Source organism: Pogona vitticeps, chromosome 15 (genome assembly GCF_051106095.1).
Source record: "Pogona vitticeps strain Pit_001003342236 chromosome 15, PviZW2.1, whole genome shotgun sequence".
NCBI classification, from domain to species: Eukaryota; Metazoa; Chordata; class Lepidosauria; order Squamata; family Agamidae; genus Pogona; species Pogona vitticeps.
This window is the reverse complement of record NC_135797.1, coordinates 4,004,632-4,025,100: the sequence shown is the minus strand read 5'-3', so window position 1 is coordinate 4,025,100 and position 20,469 is coordinate 4,004,632. Positions and strand designations below refer to the sequence as shown.

At 48.6% G+C, this 20,469-nt stretch overlaps 1 protein-coding gene across 2 annotated transcripts in view; it reads right to left on the bottom strand.

Moving 5' to 3' along the window:
* Positions 1-566: 566 nt before the first annotated feature.
* Positions 567-20,469, bottom strand: part of EFNA3 (ephrin A3) — a 44,422-nt gene continuing 24,519 nt past the window's right edge. The window contains exons 2-5 of one of the 2 annotated variants that reach the window (XM_072983898.2): positions 6,749-7,038; positions 4,317-4,382; positions 2,262-2,339; positions 567-1,903 (exon numbers count right to left, since the gene is read on the bottom strand). In XM_072983898.2, coding sequence (XP_072839999.1) covers positions 1,782-1,903; positions 2,262-2,339; positions 4,317-4,382; positions 6,749-7,038 — 556 coding nt within the window. In that variant the 3' untranslated portion in view covers positions 567-1,781. The remainder of the gene's footprint in view (positions 1,904-2,261; positions 2,340-4,316; positions 4,383-6,748; positions 7,039-20,469) is intronic. The other variant, XM_072983899.2, reaches the window with a different exon arrangement.

Genomic DNA, 20,469 nt, shown 5'->3' with positions numbered 1-20,469 from the left:
GTTTTAGCATTATTCAGAAGCTTTTTTAACCTAGATCAGTGGCTGCTCTAAAGCAACATTTCAAATATTTTCAGTGATCCATTGGGTTCCTTCCAACTCTGCAGTTCTACGTATATTATTATTATTATTATTATTATTATTATTATTATTATTATTATTATTATTATTATTATTATTATTATTATTATTATTATTATTATTATTGTTGTTGTTGTTGTTGTTGTTGTTGTTGTTGTTGTTGTTGTTGCTGTTGCTGTTGCTGTTGTTGAACACCACGCACAATCAAAATTATAAAAACATTGACTGGTATTACATAACAAATAAAAGTTTTAACCAAAAACCTAAGCAGAGGATGATGATGATGATGATGATGATGATGATGATGATGATGATGATGATGATGATGATGATGATGATGATAATAATAATAATAATAATAATAATAATAATAATAATAATAATAATAATAATAATAACCGACAGCCTTTTCTCCTCATCTTGTGCCAAGAAACGATGACTCTTATTTTCACAAAGCCACCCCAGAGCTAGGAAAGAAGAGCCGGTGGTATATTTTTATTAATTTTATTTCATTTTGTTTTTAATAGACTAAGAGCAAGTATATGAAAATCGCCAGCCAAAGCTCTCAAGGGAAGGAGAAGGGAGGGAGAAGAGGAAAAAAAAACACAAGAAAATACAGACCCCCCCCTCACCCCTAAAATTTCTTTCACTCTTTTTTTTTTTAATATCATCAATGTGGGTTTTTTAAATCTTCTTTTTTTTGGCCCCAAAATCCCATCCCAGGAAGGAAAAAAAAAAGTGTCCGTGCGTCTTATTTTTTTTTTTGCATAGGTCTGGTCTTCACAGAAGACAAAGGGAGGGGAAAAGACCCCAAAACGACAGGAAAAAAAGAAAACACCCCTCTGGCTTAAAGAGGCAGGCCGGTGCCCGCCCCGCGCCCACCCACGACGAGAACAGTTTTATATAATCTATAGACACGGATTAATAGAGCCTCTCTCTGTACAGAACACACTTGAGATATGTACAGGTTACTCCAAAAGTTATGGACGGAGGGGAACCTATCCTGACTCCAGTTCCCCCAGTTTGGGGATCACTGGGGAGGCGGTATTCCCCCTCGCTTCCCAATTTCTGGCATCCGAAAAAGTCCTGGTTCATGGGAAGTCGGGTATGGATCTCTACCACAAAACCACGTTTTTTTCCCCCCCTCCCCAGACTACAAGAAAACACACCGTCTCGGCTCAAGCCGGATAAAAGTTCTTGCGGACAATCCGTTCCTCTGGATAGTCACGGCAGGACACCAGAAGAGGCAGGCAAGGGGGACCTGCGGTCCGACAACAGATCGCCAAGTATGCGGGCTTTTGAGGTCAGGACGACAAGAAAGCCGACGCTCGCCCGTGATAACGCAGCCCATATCGGCCCAAGTCTGTGCGTATCCGGGCAGGGTGTTGGCCGCTAGGGACCTCCAACCCTCTTGCTGCCCAGGAAAGGCCAAAAAAGAGGAGAAGAGAAACACGGAAGAAAAACAGCGAGGTTCTCCTTAGGGGTCAGGATCAGGGTTGAAACAGCCGGGGAAAAATGCCACCTCCTGCATCTCGAGGCCGTTTCTGCTCGGTGCCAGGTGGCCCCTCCAGCCGCCCGTAAATTTCACGTTTTCATCCTGCGCCTGCAAACCGAGGCTGTCTCGGAAGGGGACCCCCGGACCCAGGCAAGCGTGGGTAGGCGGTGCAGGTCGGCCTCCCCCCCTCCCGCGGCGACCGACGCGGCTAGGAGGCCAAGAGCATCATGAGGAAAAGGGCGGCCGCCACCGCCAGGGGCAAATGTTCTCGTTTCGGGCTGGTCCCGCTGATGCTTTTTTCCAACTTCGGCATCTCCGGGTTAAAATTTTCTGTAAGAGGATTAAAAAAAATAAAATAAAACGAGAGAGGAGAGACGGGGAGGAGGGAAATCAGGCTTCAGCGAGGTGGCGGGAACCCTCTTCCCCCGCCTCCTGCTCAAAACGCCATCCCTTCCGGGCGGTGCCTCCAAGATGGCCGACCCGCAAAGGATTCTGGGAGGAACCCAGGCTACCATAGCTAAACTGGTCTCTACTCGGGCAGAATTCCCCGGAAGCTCTCTGCTTCTTCCATCTGGGGACCAGGGGGAATCATACTACCGAGGGAAGGGGGGCTTAAACTTTGGGCCATGTTCCCCCCCTCACGAGGCTGCCCCCCATCCCAGCAGAAAGCTCTGTGGGTCTCACTCACCCAGGTCCTCGATCTTCACCTCTGGCCCTATAGTGAACTGCGGAAGGGTCGGTACTGCTTTCTCCCCAGAGTGTGACGCTGTGGGCAGGAGAGGGGGGGGAGAGGGTTATGCCCATGATAGAGGGCAGGGGTCTCATGCTCCAACCCACCTCCCCAATGATCATCTCCCCACCCGCCCCATCCTGCCCCTTTGGCTTCCTGGTCTAGACAGAGTTGGGGAAGCTGTCGAACGAATGCCCCCAACCTCTGGAAAAAAAGAGGTCATTTTGGTTTTGCTTTTTCAAATGTTTTTTTATGTTCATTTTTCACCCTTTTGGACCATCGCAGTCCCCTGCAATGAGAGGGGCAGGAAGGACAACGCAGCTTTCAGGCTGGGGTGCAAGCTATGGGCAGCCCAAGCAAAACTAGGCCTGCTCATACATGGATTGTGTGGGGTGTGGGGTGTGAGCGCACACATTCAAACCGGCAGCTGGACATGGGAGGGTGAATCAGAAGATACAGTGCGGAGTGAAAGCCAGGACGCTGTTGGTGTGGCTACAAAGCAGACCTGTAAGGATAGGAGCAGCTTTGCCACACTCTAACCAATCTCTTATTTTTTCAGTATTTTTTTTTTTTTTTGGCCAAAACTAATGAACACGGCCACATCTTTGAAAACTTTTAACCAGTTTCTTTCCAAGCCCGTTTTGAGCTGTGCTTTTTACAATCTCTGTTCAGGTTGCAATGGTATTCGGGGTTATCGGCCATTGCGGTGGCTAAAGAGAACCTCCATGTACAGAGAGAATCTATATTTAAAAAAAACACTCAAGGTGAATGGTACGAACAATGCAGGAAAGTTATTCCTTGCAGTTACAGTGGTGCCTCGCATAGCGAGGTTAATCCGTTCCAGATTAACCTTCGCTATAGCGAAACATCGCTGAACGGGACAGGGAAAGCCATTGGAACACATTAAACATTGTTTAATGCGTTCCAAAAGGCTCCTTTACTCACCGTTCAGCGAGGTTTCCTATGGCCGGCAGCCATTTTCGCGCCCTCGTTAAGTGAGGGGGGGCGCGAAAACGCTGCGCGCGGCCATTACGGAGCTTGCGGCGGCCATTTTGTCCGCCGAACAGCTGATCGTCGGGCTTCGTTTTGCGAAGATCGGTAAGCGAAACGCTTACCGACCTTCGTAAAGCGATTTTCGCCCTATCTAAACAACGTTGAGCGATCGCATTAGCGATCCAAAAAAAGGATCGCTATGCGATTTCGTCGTTATACGGTGCGCTTGTTAAGCGAGGCACCACTGTACACCCAAATGAGAAGTTAGAAATTCTGAGGAACCATATAAGCCAGATAGGACAAACTTTCAACTGTATTCAACAGAGGTCTTTCATAAATTTTATGTAGTCACATCCTGTATAATGTGATCCTGAATAGCGCTGATTCATTATAGCGCATGTGCTCTTGTAGACATTTGGTGCTGCCCCATGGAGACTCGGTCTATCTCGGAGCTGACTGGGAGGAACTTGAGCTCCAGTCTACTGGCGCTGTGCTACAGAACTGTGGACCAGTCTACCTTCAGCAGGTAGGTGGCCCTTTGGATCCAGTTCTCCTGGGCCCCAAATCTACCTGCTCCATGGGGGACGCATATCGAGCCTTTAGAACTCCTGGCCAAAAATATAATTTAATTCTTTTCTTGTCTTGGTGTTTAAGTAACATTGGGTTATATCCTGTTTCATAAAAATAAAAGTTGCTGCAGTAAAGCTTTTTTCAACTGGGCAGAAGAAAAACATTCAAAACCCTTTTTGCCCTTGAGGACTAGTAGCTTGCTTTGGACAAAGGAAAACTCAAGGAATGAGAAAGAAGGTTCTCGGTGGAAAGGAAAAAAGGGTTGATCTGGCCAGCTCATTGCTTGGAACCTCGGTCAGCTTTCAGCTTTCAGCTTCCACAGAGCCCTTCCGCCCGGTCAAAACAGGGAACACGCATGCCACTCCTATGCCAGGGAGGGACGGCCTGGCGGCGGCCTGGAGCCTCGCAAGCGTGTGTGAAGACGGGGTGCGGCTAGAGAGATTTACTTACGGGAAGCGCAGCAGACGAAGACTTTCATGCGAAGGCAGGCCCGGCGGTGGTTGTGCGTCGGAGTGGCTGAAATGAGACAAGAACAGAAGGAGAGGCTGAGGGTCATCGGGAGAGGCCACCCCCCTTCTTTGTGCGCAGAAAGTTCCTTAGTTCGGTTCTCACCGTTTCTGATTTTAAGGATCCAGGAACACGTGGGGGCCCAGGAGATTTGTCCCAGCTCGGGGACATTCATCTGGGGACAATGGGCATCGTAGTCCAACAACAAAGCAGGCTGCGCTCTCCTAGGTTGAGGGAATGCTAACTCACCTAGATACGCCACGAGGTATATATCTCATTGTGGGTCCAGAACACAGGGGTTTGACTGACCCACGAGGGGGGGGGGAAGACCACTGATCCATTTAAGGAATGGGTAGGACTACAACTCCCATTATCCATCACCACAGGTTGCAGAAGCTGATGGTTTTTGCAGTCCAGAATCTGGAAGGCTGCAGTTCCTGCCCTCCCAGGTTGGCATGGACTGGCAGAGCCCCCCCCCCGCTTCTGGGATTTCGGGAGAATGTCCTTTTACAGCCATGCCAGGATTCGAACATGACACCTTCTGCACACCACGCCGTAGCTCAGCCACACCGCCGTGGCCCGTCCTAGCAGACCGAACTAGGCTCCAAGCCATCCACAAAGCCCAGTTCCAAAATTTGGGGGGCAGACCCAACCCCTCCTGGCCTGAACGGCCTCCCATTTTCCCCCATGCTGCCACCGACACTTCCCGGAGCTTGAAATATTATTTTCAAAGCAATATACGAACCTTATGATTTTCAAGTGACAAGTCATCTGCTACTGAGGCCCAGTCCACCACCTCTGTGCATTTAAACCAGGACGCTGGAAGATCGGAGGGTGTGGATCTAACTAGCTTTACACTAGAGCAGGCCTCTGGAACTCTATAGAAACTTTGCACTTAGTAATTTTATTTTCTAAAAGGAAAATGCTATGTACTACAGCCACTCTTACGGTAATCCCCTGCTTCATAGGATAGGTTTCATGTAAATGGAAGATCGACCAAGGCAATAAGTAGGGTTTGGGGGGCCAAATCTACCCTGAAGTGTGGTCAGGGGGTAGATCAGCCCCCTACCCAATGGTCACGGTGTGGAACAGGAGTCCCCCAGCACTGGTACAATCTAACGTGTAACACCATGCCAGGGAAAATCCCAGAAGCGGATTTTCATCCGTTTGTCACTTCTCACCAAAGCCAACGGGCAGGGCTGTTTTTCAACCAGCACGACTGGCTGAGTGCTCAAGAGGGGATGGTATAGACCATCTTGACGTCTACCATCGGTGTCGTCAACATCCAGGCTGCCCTTTGCAATGTCAAAGCTTAGCTTTCCTTCTCCGGCGGGCCACGGGGGCACAGCACGGTGCGGCAAGATCGAGCCATTCCTCAGGCTTTTTGAATTGTGGGCCCGGAAGCATAAGATCCCACATTTGTAAACTGGAGGTATTATTTTGAAGATCTGGATCTATACGGAGCGAGCAGCTCCCATCCCGCTAGCTCAAAACGGCTAGAGAGTGCTCAACGCTGGCGTTAACCCCAAAGACGGCGTCGAGGTTTGCAGTTCAAAATCGAAGCAGTCTTGTTTAGAAGGCAACGTGTCGATTTCGATGGCTAAGGATTTCTGCTAAGGTTTTAGCCCCCAGACCTATTGACTTATCGCTCGGGGCTCCCCCCCCATCCCACCAGATCCATTCCTTTCACCAGCGCCTTTCCTGACCTGCCTTCAGGAACATGAACAAATTGATCAACCCGGCTCTTTTGCATTGCCTTCCGGATGCTCAGGCCCGCCCGAGCGTAATCTTGAGTCAAACATTTAATCTCGCTGTCGGATCTGGTTGTAATCATTACGGGAGCGACTCAGACGTGTCCGGCAACATCCGAGAGCCGCAAATTAGCAGGGGTGTTGTTTTTGTTTTTAAATTGGGAAGGGAGGTAGCGAGGTGGAAACAGAATGCTAGTAATTCGGGGTCGCTGGCATTTAAAAACAGGCTTCGGGGGGGGGGTCCCTAGAGTCAGCGTGGTTACAAAGCGCTGCATTAAGATTGGGCAGATCTGGATTCAAGTCCCTATTCAATTCCGAAGCATTTCCTAGGTGACTTTTTAAACCTACCCCGCAGGGCTGTTGTGAAAAACAAAAGCGTCCCCTATCATCTCAGGAGAGGATGGTGGAGTGGATTTTCCTTTGCTTTGTTGCAGAATAAGGCAGCCTGTTTGAAGTAGAGGTAGACCTTGCCTCCCGAACAGTGGGACTCGTCTATGCAAAGCGTGGTAGACCAGGATTCCGGTTCAGAGTCCTGGGCACATTGGTGAGGATCAGGGTCCCCCGCTCCCCCGAAACACCCACCCCAAAGCCCCAGCCCTTCCGCCACCCTGCCGCCCGACTCACAGATGTAATAATATTCGTGTCCGGCGTGGAACTCGTAGCCCAGCGAGAAGGCGCTGTAGCGCTGGAACTTCTCGGAGAACTTGATGGGGCTGTGGGGGGCGTGGGGGCGGTTGCACTCCCAGCGCTTGAAGCCCTGGCTGATGTTGCAGGTCCGGTAGCCGTCGTAGTTGACCATGTAGAGAATGTACTGCTCCACGCGGCCTTCAGGCACCGAGGCGTTGTAATGCGGGCAGTAGATGTCCAGGTAGTCATTGACGCTCACTTGAACCGTGTAGCCCTCTCGCCGTAAACTAGGAAGGGGGGGAAAAAAAGAAAAGACAAGAGGGCAAATCAAGACCGAGAACGTCGGAGAATTTGTCCCTAACCAAACAGATGCCGATATGGGCAGTTTCTCCAACGCTGCTGGTGAACTCCTGGTTGGGTTTCTGGGACAGACGACCAGAGAGTGTGTGCAGAGTGCTCCCCACCTCCCATTGGCAGGGAAGGTCCACAGCCTTTCTCTCTAGTCGAGACCGGGGGAAAGCTGCATCTTTAACAACCAAGATTTCCCCGGCCGCACAACGAGGATTGTAAGTAATCCAGAAGAACCACTGTCAATATCATCATCGTAGAACGGAAGGGATCTGATAGATCATCAAGGCCAGCCCCTGTTCGGGAAGCACCCGCCGAAAACAGAACCTCCCTAAACCACAAAGCAAAAGTAACTTCCCTAAGATATCCACAGTTGACGTGCTGAGTCTCGCACCAATGGGTACGTTTTTCAGGTTTCATACCCTGGTCTCCAGATGTCTGGTACTACAACACCCATTTCTTAGTGCCCATCAGACACAGTCAGAGTAGCTGCACATGGTTTGGCTTCTGCTTTTGAGAGCTTCAGACACGAGGTGGGAGGAGAAAGATTGGAATGCACCGAACTGTCAACTGAAATCCGTGTTCCCTAAGAACATGGGAACGGTCTATATAAACCACCCTAGCCTTAAGCTAGACTTCACTTCCACAATGCTCCCCCCAGCACCTTTTTAATATCTAAGGTGCAAAATGAATACGTACCCCAGCCACGCCAGGTTACTACAGTACTACATCAAGCTGTAATTCCCAGATATGGCCACGGGAGGCCGCAGGATACGAGCCGTCAAAATGGCCTCTCCCCAACCCGCTCCATCTTTTTCCCCAGCATCTTAGAAAACACATTTATTTTCATGGGATGTATTCAGAAGAGCAGAAAGTGGATGGTACTCCCACAAACCTAACGGATCTACCTTCCGTTGTTACCGACATGCCTGAAATCGGGGCTGAACGGAGGCCCCACGCCCCTGCGAGAACAAGGAATCGGCAGAGAATACTAGAGATTTTATGGCAAACACTCTCTTTATTTGCAAAACCCATCATGTTTCTAGTCCTTAAGAGACTCTGCAAAGGTGGTGGAGAGCATCTAGCGAACCCTCAAAAGCTGGACTGTCGGGAATTGTAGGTGGCTTCGCATCTCTAACGCAAGCTGGCGAGTCCACTGTTAAAATTATGCAAAGCAGAAGTTACATAAAAGATGGCTCTTTTTTTGCTTGATTTAGTCAAGTTTGAAATCTATGCCCCTTTAAAAGGGTTTTTAGCTGTTATGTGCCATGAAGTCGCCTCCGACTCATGGCGAGGCTATGAAGGAGTGTGTTGGATTTTATGGTTCAAATCTCCACTGCGCTGGCCAGGATATCAGGAGTCATATTCTGAACATGAATATATTCTCCAATTTTTTAGCTTGTTCTCTAACTTTTTTTTTTACATCGATCTTCAAATCCTGTTTGAAAAGGCATCAATCAATCAATCAATCAATCAATCAATCAATCAATCAATCAATCTAAGAAGACTCTTTGGAGTGAATCTTTTTGTTTTTTAGATTCCCCCAAATTCTGCCTATGAGGTGGGGTGGAGAAAACGTATTTTTATTTTTTTTATTTTTTAAACATCCTCAACCCTAGCTTTCCTCTACATCCAGGTCTGCTCTCGGCTGTGACAGAAATGAATCACAGCATTAAAAAGAAATATGCTTTGCTTTTTCAGCCTGCCTCTTGGCTGTGTTGCATTCAGACAATAAAAGAGTGGGGAAATGGTGTCCTTCAAGATGTTGACGATCTACACCTCCCATCACCCTTTTGCCAGGCTGGTAGGAGATGATGGTATTTGGAGTCCAACACCCTCTGGAGGGATATGACAACAGCTGTCCCTCTTCTGCATGTTCTAGACTAGCCTTCTGAGACTCGAATCCCGGATCTCGTTAGAACAAACCTAATCATTCCATTTAATCGATAAATCAACCCCGGTGGTTCCTAATAATCTCAAGGCTTATCATTTTTTCTTTTTTCCAGACAGGCATTTGTTTCATAGCTTAGGAAAGAAGTGGTGGGGAGCAGAAATGGAGGAAAAAAAAACACTTTTTTTGTGTGTTTCCTGCTTTGTAATTAACGGAGGATTAAAAAACTCACTGCCCAGCCTGGCTGGGTGCAGGATGCCTGTGTAGGAATGACAAGACCGAGCCTAACGCCGTCGGGCGTTGGGGCCGGCGTTGACTGACAGCTTGCAAGATCGGTCTGGACAGCCACAGACAGCTCTGGCGCGCCTGGAATGGCCGCGATCCGTTGATGTCGGGCTCGGAAAACTCTAGCAGCCTTTCAGTGCCGACCCGTCCCCTCCCGATCCCAGCTCTCCGGCCGTCCTTTCTCCTTGGATTTTCATGCTATAGTACTCTTCGCTCCCTTCCTTAGCTTGGAGCAGAGCAGGAATTTGCTACGGATGCGGGTATTAGACAGACAAGACTGAATCTACGCTGCCAATTCATCATTTAGGGGGGGTTGTTTGTTTTCTTAAACGCTAGCAAAAGAATACGCATTCGGCTTCTCCGAGAGGGGAACAGAACTTGGTGTTCTGCCACTTGTAAAAGCATTGCAAATTGTCCTCCTCCTCTTAGAATGGCAGAGCTGGAAGGGATCCTATAGATCATCCAGTCCAGCCCCTGTCAAGGAGGCAGAGCAGGGAATCGAACACCCAGCCTCTGGCCCCACAGCCAGAGACTTCAAGCCCTTTGCTATCTAGTGAAGGCTGACTCAAATATTTGAGGGTGGCACGGCTTGAATCCACTTCCGGTTTTAGTTGGAACTTCACCAGAGCCACACACCCCTCCTCAAAGGCTGAACCATATACGCCCCCAAACACCTTCAGGACCCTGGACAGCTCTTTAATACTCAACCCTTAATGACATTCTCCATCCTTAGCTGCGCTGAAACCAATGTAAAACACTGGTCCAGGACTACCACCAATCTGCCTATTACTGTATTTTTCTGTGTATAAGATGCTCCCATGTATAAGACGCCCCCCCCCCCAGTTTTCTAATCCAAAATTAAGAAATCTAAGTGGGGCTTAGCACAGGTGGGGGGAAAGGGATCAAAGTGCTGCAGGATCGCTTTGATCCCTGCTTTCCCCTGCACTTGTTTTTGTTATCTCCTCAACTTACTTCCGTGTATAAGACAATCCTCAATTTTTAGTCTAAAGATTTTAGACAAAAGTATAGTCTTATACATGGAAAAATATGGTAAATTGAAATGATCTTTGAAGGTGTTTTCCATTGGGTATTCCCCCCTCTTTCTGGGATAGGATAGGTGGGAGTCAGGTACTGGGGCTTTTCAGGGGTGCCCCCCCATAACGATCTTCTTTACGGAAATATCCCTCCTAACTTTTCCTGTTTTTGGCACCAATTCTGAACTGTTTTCTTGAGTTTTCTGGCAACAACAGGACCCCACCCCCCCTCCCCGGTCGCTGTACAAAAAGATGCAGGTGATTTGCACTGCGCCGTCTGTGGTTTTGGATTATTTTTTCCCAAAATCACGTGGCTTCTGAGCAGAAATTCTTCTGCACTTGAGCGTAAGCCATTTTCAAAACCTGGCAAGATTGAAAGAGACTAAAATTCATGGAAATGGCCATGAGTGATTCAGAGGAAATGCAAGCCACACAAGACACTTGAAAGTTCATCTCGAAATTAGAACGGGGAGGGAGGGATGATGCTCACCACCCATCCCAGCATCACACCAAGGATGTCAAAATGTGAGAAAGCTTCTTTTTGGGATTTCAACACTCCCAAGTCTTCCAACTAATTTTGGACTTCTCCGTAGAATTAGACAATATGGTGTTAGAAGACAGCTTTACAGATATCAGGGGCTGCCAGAAAGATAAATATCATGTTCTTGCTTATGTTGAAATTAAAATGATGAAACCGAGGCTCTCTTAGGTTTAGACACAGCACCAGAACTCATTGGGGACAACAATCATGTTAGGAAAAGCGGAAGGTAGTAGGAGAAGAGGAAGATCAAATGTGAAATGGATTGACTCCATCAAAGAAACCACAACGTTGCGTCTGCAAGATCTGACACAAGGCTGTTATTGATTGGGCCTGTCGGAAGGCATTCACTCGTAGGGCCACAAAAATCCCCAAAGCAACTTGACAGCATACAACGATAACAACGTGTACGCCTGAGAAACCAGGGGTCAAAGCCATCATGTAGATGTAGGGAAAGGCTTTTTAATAACAAGAGGCCGGCAGGGTAAAAGCTTTAAGATCTGGGAATCTGACCGGTGCCAACGCAGGTCTGCTGGCTTTTGGTCATCAGATATGAGACGGAGCATCGCACGGCTACGTTGAGCAAATAAACCTCCAAGACCCGGAGAAGAGTTGGTGCCCGCAAAGTACTTACAATCTTAAACTGAATGAGGGAAGCAAGGCCGGAAGGAAAGGAGGCAGGCAAGCTGGGAAATGAGGCTTCAGGGGGACACCCAAGGCTGAAAGGAAAAGCGGAGTTATGAATTGGGATTTTAATACATTCCTATGGGGGAATTTCGCTGGACAATGTTTGGTCCCTGCTTCACAAACCGATTTTCGCTAGATGACGATTTGCTTTTCGCTAGACAATGATTTCGCTAGACAACGATTTCAGTGGAATGGATTATCATCGTCTAGCGAGCCACCACTGTACGAAAGAGAGGGGAGCGGCACCATAAATAAGAGGATTGACGCCTGGGTGTCGGTGGTCTGTCCGTCCTTATTATCCAAGACACTGGTTTACATTTTCACTGATAGTTGGGGGACAATATAAGAAACGCGGAAGTGAAAGGGAAGGTAAAGGACGAATATGGAATGGAGTCACACAGAAAAGGACACGGCTGGCAAAGGACCTTAAAGTGCCATCCTCGTGGCATCCTGGAGGGGCACCCCCCGAATGCCCGCTGGGGGGGCAGGCGGAGGGGGAATAATCTTCACCTTTGGGCCCAGGCCAGATCCTATAGCCATGCCAACTCCTCCCCGTGGGCAGCCGCCACCGAGGAGAAACAGAAAAGGCCGTCAGGGCTGCGAGAGAAGCACTAATTGCGCCGCGCCCAGCAATTAAGGCAACCTGGCAAACGAGTAGAAAGCAGGTGGAGGGTTCGGGTGGCAGAAAGCGGAGCAGGGGGGGGGGAACCCGCCATCGCGGGGAGTCCATTGTCGAAAGCCAGGAGGAGGGAGCCTGGAAAGCCTTTTGTCGCCTTGAAAACATTTTTCATCTTCAGAGGGAAGGAAGTGTGCAGGGGGGAAAAAAATCGCAGCCATGCGCAACAGCTGCAGAAACACATCTGTGGCCAGTCAGAATGGGATTTCCAGATTTTTCTGGACTACAAACACCATGATTCCGGGAGTTCTAACTATCTTGCACACGCTTTTAAAGACATCTCAGTTTGGCTCACCTGGGGGCCTAGCTAGGCCTAGCTCGGCCTAAGCTTCCTGTTCAGAGGGAAAGCTCCCAGGTAGCACCAGGGCAGGAACAGGAAGCTTGGACGCAGCTAGGCCGAGTTCAGCCTCAGCGTAGGCCTTTCCCCCCCAGGCGAGCCACATTTCAAGCGTCTTTCCAGGATGGAGAATTATGGGATCTGTAGTCCAGGAACTCCACCCCTAGGGATGAGGCGTTCTGTTCTGGCCCATCCATACGGCACCCACATAATTGGCGACAAGCTAGCTTTCTACCTGAAGGGATTAACAACACCGACGAAGTTAACTCATGGATAATACAGTACAAATATGAATAATCAGAATACAGAAAAGCGCCCCATCCTATTGTAATGGGCACAGCCCAGAAACCGTTGAGGGCAGGACAGATGATGGATCTGTGGCCTTCCAAAGAGGGCTCTACTACAACACCCATCATCCCAGATCACACCGGTCATGCTGACTGAGATTGCAGGTGTTGGTGCTAGGATTAAGCACATTTAGAAGACCCGTGTGTAAAAAGTAGTGATCTAGTCAAAGTAGCCTAAAAAATAAAGCTTCCACCGGATTTGACATATCTCTGTGATGTATTCCCCCCCCCCCATATTGGGGTACCAGGCTTGCCTCTCCGGGCCCCATCCAGCTCTAGTTGCAAGAGGGGCCAATCCAGCTGCAGTTGCAAGAGGGCCCAATCCACCTCCAGTTGCAAGGGATCATGATAGCCTGACAAGCTTCCTGTGCGTGCTTGGGGGGGGGACGCAGCCAGACGCTTGCAAGAAATTTCCTACTCTCGACCAACCCCTGGCAGCTAATCCTGTTACCCGCTCATGCCTTAAAAGGCCGCCTCCCGGGAATCTCGATGCAGCGACACTTGTGCTTCCAGTCCCTTCTGATCCACACGGGGGGGAGGCCCTGGAGGGGTCTAATCCTGCCCAGCTTTGATAATGCTGACATGCCAACACACTGCACGCTGATACCCCCTTCGGGAGAAGCCACCAATTAATTACTGACGGTTTTCCAGGCGGGTCGCAAACAGAACGGCTGGCAGGCAGGATGGAACCCCTGCGCGTCGCCAACGGGGCTCCGGCGCAAACAGCATCCGACCAGCAAAGCCCTTTGGGGAAAAATCCGAGCTTTTGTCCTGTTTCTTGGGAGAGGCGTTTCCGGCTGTTAGCAGAACCTTACGGGGCCAACGCATTCCCGGAGAAAGGATCCGGGAGATCCGGTGAAAAAGCAGGCTGAACGGCCGCTAGGACAGTAAAGCAAAGCCCCCATGGTTAGGAGCAGTGTACCTTTGAGTTCCAGCTGGTAGGAGAATGTCATCGCTGGAAGGATGTTGCGAGGCCACTCGTGGCATCAAATCATTAACCTTCTTAATAGATTAATAATAGCAAATGTAGTGTAGCGGATAGAGCGGCCGATGGGGACTCAGGAGGGTCCGGGTTCAAGTTCCCCTCTCATCCGGGGACACTCACGAGTCGGCAAAAAAAAATATTTTAGGGGGGAAACACCCACTCTTTAAATAGCACACGTTGTAGCCTGAAAACCCTGCCAGTGTCGCCTTAAGTCAGACATAATTGGACAGCATATGATAGATGAGCTAACAGCCTCAAAAAAAATTCTCAGAAGGCTGAGTTTTTCTTTCTTTTCAAATTGGTCTTAAACACGCTGACGGCACTTTCCTGTTTGATCCCCTCGTGCTTCTTTATGCGAACGTTTTTTCTGGATAAAAGCGAACACGCGGGCTTTTTGTGTTTAAAACCACTGGATAGCTGAGGGGGGGGTTCGGTTTCCAGCTGTGGGGCCAGAGGTTGGTGTTTTTTTTCCAATTCTCCACTGGGCCTTCTTGACAGGGGATGGGCGTAATGATCCCTAGGGCCCTTTCCAGCTTCTGCCGGTCTAAGATGATGATGAAAAGCTGGTACAGTACACTTTCTCCCCCCCTCCAAAGTTTGGCCAACTGTGGATTCTGAGGGATGGAAAAGGGATGTTCCTATAAGATGGTAAACCAGTCTGGTTACTCCATCATCATTTCTGCATTTCAGGACCTAGAGCACAGTCTTGGACTACAATGCCCATCATCCTTCTTTTCTTGCTCTCAATTCTCCAAGAGGCCAAACCGGGAGCCGGGGCTCCCCTTAGCCTGTGCTACCTCAAAGCACGGACTCTGCCACGTGACGCCGGGACGTACGTAGGCGGACAGACAGACAGACAGCCCAGATAGGCGTGCACATCCCTCTCCCCCCCGCGCGCACCTTCCTGCAACACCCTCCCCCCCCTCCGCCTGTCATTGTCTCCTCCAGATTTCCGACTCGCCGAGCAAATACACATATTGGGATCTCAGATCCTGCTCGAAGTGACAGACAACCTGTCGCTCCGATTTCGCTGTATTATGCAAGGGACAGGATTGTGCGGTGATGGAGACAGCGGGTGGGCAGGAATTATTTTTCTCCGGTGACTCCGTAAGAGGCAGGACTGGGTAGCGGTTAGAGCGCTGGAGTGGCTCAGCTTGGGCTTCTCTTTCTCTGCCCCCAACTGGCCTACCTCACAGGGCTGTTGCTTGGCTGGAACTGATACATAATGCAGACTCGTCACGGAATCAGTCATAACAAGACGGACCGAATATTCCCGGAACTGGCAGAAATCAACACAATAAACCATGTGATGCTCTAGGAAGGATGACGATTCAAATGCAGCTCAGAAATCTCCACTCCATTCCGGACTACTACACCTCCCAGAATCCAACAGACGCTGGCCGGGGGGATTGTGTGATTCGTAGTCCAAGAAACAGCAACGTTTGCAAGCTGTGGCTATAAACTCTCCAAACAAGGCTGGCGTTTATTTCTTCATCAAAATCCTGAGTTCGTTCCAATCCTGTAGGTTACCGTTTCCTGCTCGTGAGATTTTACGAGGGTCTTGTTATTATTGACTCGGCTTTTTGCTTTTAAATTCTGTATTAAATGGATTTATAGCAATCGATTTGGTTTGTTTGTTTTTTTAAATCTTCTCGCTTCTTCGTAGGGGTTTTCAGAGTAGGAAGTCCTGGTTATTTGCATATTATTAATGAACAGCAACGTAGAAGAACAAAACGAGGCATGTCTGTCTGTCTCTCTCCACCACTTCACATACTGTATATTGAAAATGGCATGGATATACCGGAGCCTTAAAGACAAACTCTTATACAGTGGTGCCTCGCATAACGAGCGCACCGTTTAATGATGAATCCGCATCCGCATAGCGATGTTTCCCCATAGTGAAGGTTCATCCGGAACGTATTAACCTCGCTATGCGGGGCACCACTGTATTTTGATGTGAACTTATGTGGTCAAGTCCACTTCATCAGACATATGCAATAACAACAATAACAACAACAACGGAATACTGGATGAAACACCAAATTCACAAAGAAAACATTCAAAATATTCATTGGCTCTAAAAGTCTTGGGTGTCTGGTTACACAAATATTTAGAATGTTTTACTTGTGGATTTCATTATTATTATTATTATTATTATTATTATTATTATTATTATTATTATTATTATTATTATTATTATTATTATTATTATTATTATTATTATTATTATTTTGCATACGCCTGACGAAGTGGACTTGCCCACGAAAGTTCAAATTAAAATATAAGAGTTAGTCTTTAAGGTGCTGGATGTTTTTCTCTTGTCCTTTTTGGTTTTATTGTATTTTGCCTGATATGCTCGCACAGACTAAGACGTCCACCTTTTCTAAAACTAAATTAAGGAAAATGTAGCTTGCTGCTGTACCATCTTCGGTCACTAGGTGGAAGACTTCCCTAACTGTCTGCAAGGAAGAGGAGGCCGGCCTGGGAGCCCGATTTCTACAGAGGGCCTGTAGGCAACTCCATGTGGTCCTTTTCTCTGCAGCCCCCACTCCAGGGTCTGGAAACACAAAGACTGAGAGAGGGAGGGGTGTTGCTTTCTAGGAAGTGAGCCAGGAAGGAGAATAAATTAAATGGGGAACAGGTTTAGGCGAAGGACTGGGGAGAAGAGAGTGGAAAGTGGGAAATGAAGAGAGAAATTAAAACGGTGGAGAAGATGCATGAGAATATGGTGGACTCACTTGGGGAGCTTAGAGTTTTCCTGGTATACCAAGGAGAAGGAAGTGCGGGGACCTTCGGCCATTAAAAGGAGAAAGTCGGGCCCTGTCGGTGCTCAATACATGGTGCCCCTCTCTTTAATTCCTCCAGCCTCTCCCCTCCTTAATCACATTTTCTTAATCCAAGATTGAAAAGCAACGGACCATTTCAACCTCCGAGTTCTGGTCTCTGCAGGCCAGGATCCCGAAGCCGAAGGACGTCTCTCGTCCCCCTCGAAACCACGCCAGCGGGTCGAGAGTAAAAGGGATAGGAATCCGTGCCGGCAAAACGCATTTATATTATAATGCACGTTCTCCCCTTTACTTCTAGCTCCCCGGAGGGGGCCACCACGGAGGTTAGGGCTGTAAAATACGAGTAAATTAAAAATTACAGAACAGAATGGAGTCGGAGCAAACCTCCAATCGGAGTCGGCCACTGGGAAGGGTTTTGTAATCAGCGGCCGGCGCGGTAATAGGTTAAAAATCAATAAAAGTTTATCTCCGTCCAGGCCCCCACCCCCCACCAGAGAGAAAAGAGAAAGGCTTGGCATCTGGAATAAATTGAGGTTTATGTGTATCTATTATCGCGCATCTCATCTGAGATATTCCGGCAATTTGGAGTCCGATTAGGGCGTTGCTGAGCGAACCGCCGGTCAAGCGTTTCAGACTGGGTTTGACCTTCAGGAGACCCAGAAAATAAATGCTCTGGGTTTGTATTTTTGCTTTTTTTAAAAAGCACCTGCTGCTACAGTGACCCATCATCCCCTGACTGGTGGGGATGATGGGTGCCGGAGTCCAGCAACCCGCCAGGAGTGGAGAAAGCCCAGCTAGCAGCATGCTCTGAGTTACTTCTGCACACACAGATTATATTTCTAACTCGCCCTGCTATTAGTGTACCCAGTGAATCAACAGGATGTACATATGAGTTTCAGCACTGAGCAGGTCTTACTCAGGCCAGGACTCGCTACCCGATTTAAGTCAATAAAGTTGCCTTTGCTCTTGTTGTTATGTGCCATCAACTTCCTCTCAACTTATGTTCACCCTATGAACGAGCCCGCTCCAAAATGCCCTGTCCTCGAGAGCCCTGCTCAGCTTTTGTAAACTCAAAAGTTGTGGCTTCCTTTAGACAGTCCATCTGTCTCGTATGTGGCCTTCCTCTTTTCCTGCTGCCTTCCCCCTTTCCCAGTTTTATGGTGTGTTTTTTTCTTTCTTTAAGGAACCCTGCACACTTCATTTCCAAACACTTGAAGACGGTTCCGTTTTTAAACTGGGTCCCCAACCTACTGGATGGAAACGTGTGGTTTCAGGAAAAGAACTCTGCACATCCTCAGAGGCAGAGCCCTCCTAAAACCAACCCAGCAGGCAACACACCCCGCAAATCAAGGCGTGAAGAGTAACCCAAACCAGCCCGGACAAGGAGACCTTCAGACTTCTTTCATCAGGAAGGTGTTCAAGCGGTGAGAAAGGAAAGAGTCGATGAAATGGAAATAGAAAACTTCTCAGCATGGAGCTGCCCGCCCTGGATCCACCCCACTGGGCTCAACCCTGGAAAAAAAATCGGAATCAGCAATACCAAGGGAGCGCCCCAATTCTCTGGGAATAAACCTTGCTTCCAATCTGTTTTGCAACACACGCCCAGAACAATCCCAGGTATTCAGGTATGCGATGGGTCCCGACCTGCCTGGGTGAGTCAAAACATAAAAAATAAAAAACAACCTACTGATGTTGTTTCACACCCCAAGTGGATGCAAGAGACGGCCACGGGATAAAGCAGCAAAGCGCCAAAATATTAAGATTTTTCCCCCCAGATTACAACTCCCAGGAGTCTCCCGCAAGGGGGTCCCGCTCTCCTGCAAGATCATGGGAATGACGAGTCACATTTCCAGGCCCAACAAGATTCTTCGCCTCCAGAAAATGAGTGAGTGCTTCGTTGCTTAGACACACAGCGCAAAGCTGATGGGAGTTCTTGTTATTAAAAAAAAAGATACATGCAACTCATTCAAAGCTTCTGAGTTTTCAAAGCTCACGCAGCAAAAGAGCAGCCAATTGTCGTCGTGCGTCGTTTGTGCGTTCATGGAATCTGCGTCAACATTTGGGCTGTGCTCTGTTCTGTGTAGCAGCTCCCCGGCTTTTAAAATAGCCTCTGGCTTGTTATCGCTGATCAGTGATCGGAGAGAAGGATGTCAGAAGACGACCAAGCCAGACTATTGTGGTTGCTGAGTGGAGTTTTAAGTGCAGTCATTTCCCAGACCTGTCTGAAACTGGAAGTGGTTGAATTTAGTACTGTTTGCATGCCAAGCAGAAAGATGCTAGTCCTCAAGGTTTGAAATATAGGCTGATTTCATTGAGATGTACACCAAGTCTGTCCATTGCTCTATTATTTATCTCAGTACTGTTCACACCGTTGCAGTTTTATTTGCAACCTTGCATGCTGTTTGTAATTTGTGCAACAGGGAGGAACTTTTCTAGACTGGGGTGACTGTCTAGCTATCCAGCCAATTGTTCTCCCGTTTCTCTGCCGAGCGCTTTTCCCTCTTTCATTTGTCAGTGACAGTTGTTTGTTTGCTGTTGATCTGTTCAGTGGGTTGCTAAAAGCAGCACACACAAGCCTGTAACTTCAAGTAATTTTAAGAAACATTTTTAAAAACTTCCTCCCACAAATGTCTCAGATTGAGGTCTTGAAACTTTAAGTACCAGTTAATGAGAAAGGAGTGGACTAACTGGGGGGCTTGTAGCCATTCTCCTCTGTATACTTCTACTGCGTAGGAAAAAAAGAGCATTTTCCCAGAAATTCAAAACTCTGCAGCACATACCCGGGACAACCCTGTAGATATTCTTGATCTGCTCACATTTTGAACTCAGATCTCGTTCCAACATTTGAGGAGTGGTCCCCAAACCAAGGTCCTTTACACTCAAAACACTGGCCTAGGGAGTTCCAACCACTGCCATCGTCAGCTTCCGCAGGGAGGAAATTCAACAGGTGTAGCTCCTCCAACCACTGCCTTCCCCTCTATGCTTTCCCCACAGAAGACGCCGGCGGCGTTGCAACGGGTCCAGCCTCAACCACGACTTATCCGATGAAGCAATTTTGGGGTCCCTTTTTTGGTCAGGCTGTAGCGGGCAGAATTTCAACAGGGGCAGCTCCCCCCTGGCGGATTTGGCCCAGTCAGGCATCCGCCTGGCGGGGAGGTCGACACACGCCAACCCTGCGGGCAGCCAGGCCCACCTCTGCCTTCGTGTTTTACATTAGCGCAAAACAACGCCACAAATTTCAGCCCTGTTCCCTCCCTGCGGCTCGCAAGAGAGACGGGCAAAAGAGACCGAGGGGGGTTTGAAGCGCTCTCATGGGGACGAGGTCCTCCATCGGGGCTCATTAAAGCCACCAGCAACCTGGTAAACAGACTCGGTAATCAACCGAAAAGGATCGAGGAGATAAAACGCGTTTCTCAAGGGAGCTGACAGAGACCTGGAAGAAAACAAGAGGCCGGGGAGAGGCTGATTAAGGGAAGAAAATATCACAAGGCAGTCCACATGTTTCTGGAATAACCACACTGCTCCCCCCCATCCCCGAAAAATCCCCTGATGTCTTAGGAAGGAGCTACGGCACTCGAAAATGGGGAGGATTTAAAAGGAACTCTGTACATGCCCAGAGACTTAGCTCTCGCTTTCCAGTAAGGTTAGGTGCATCTACAATTATGGCCACAGACGGCCACAAGGGGCGAGAACCCGGTGCTTCCGTGACTTCTGAACTCTGTACACGGTCAGAAACACTGGTGACGTCTCCTAGGTCGGAAGCGTAAAGGAGGGCAAGCAGGCTGCGGGGGTGTATTTATGTGA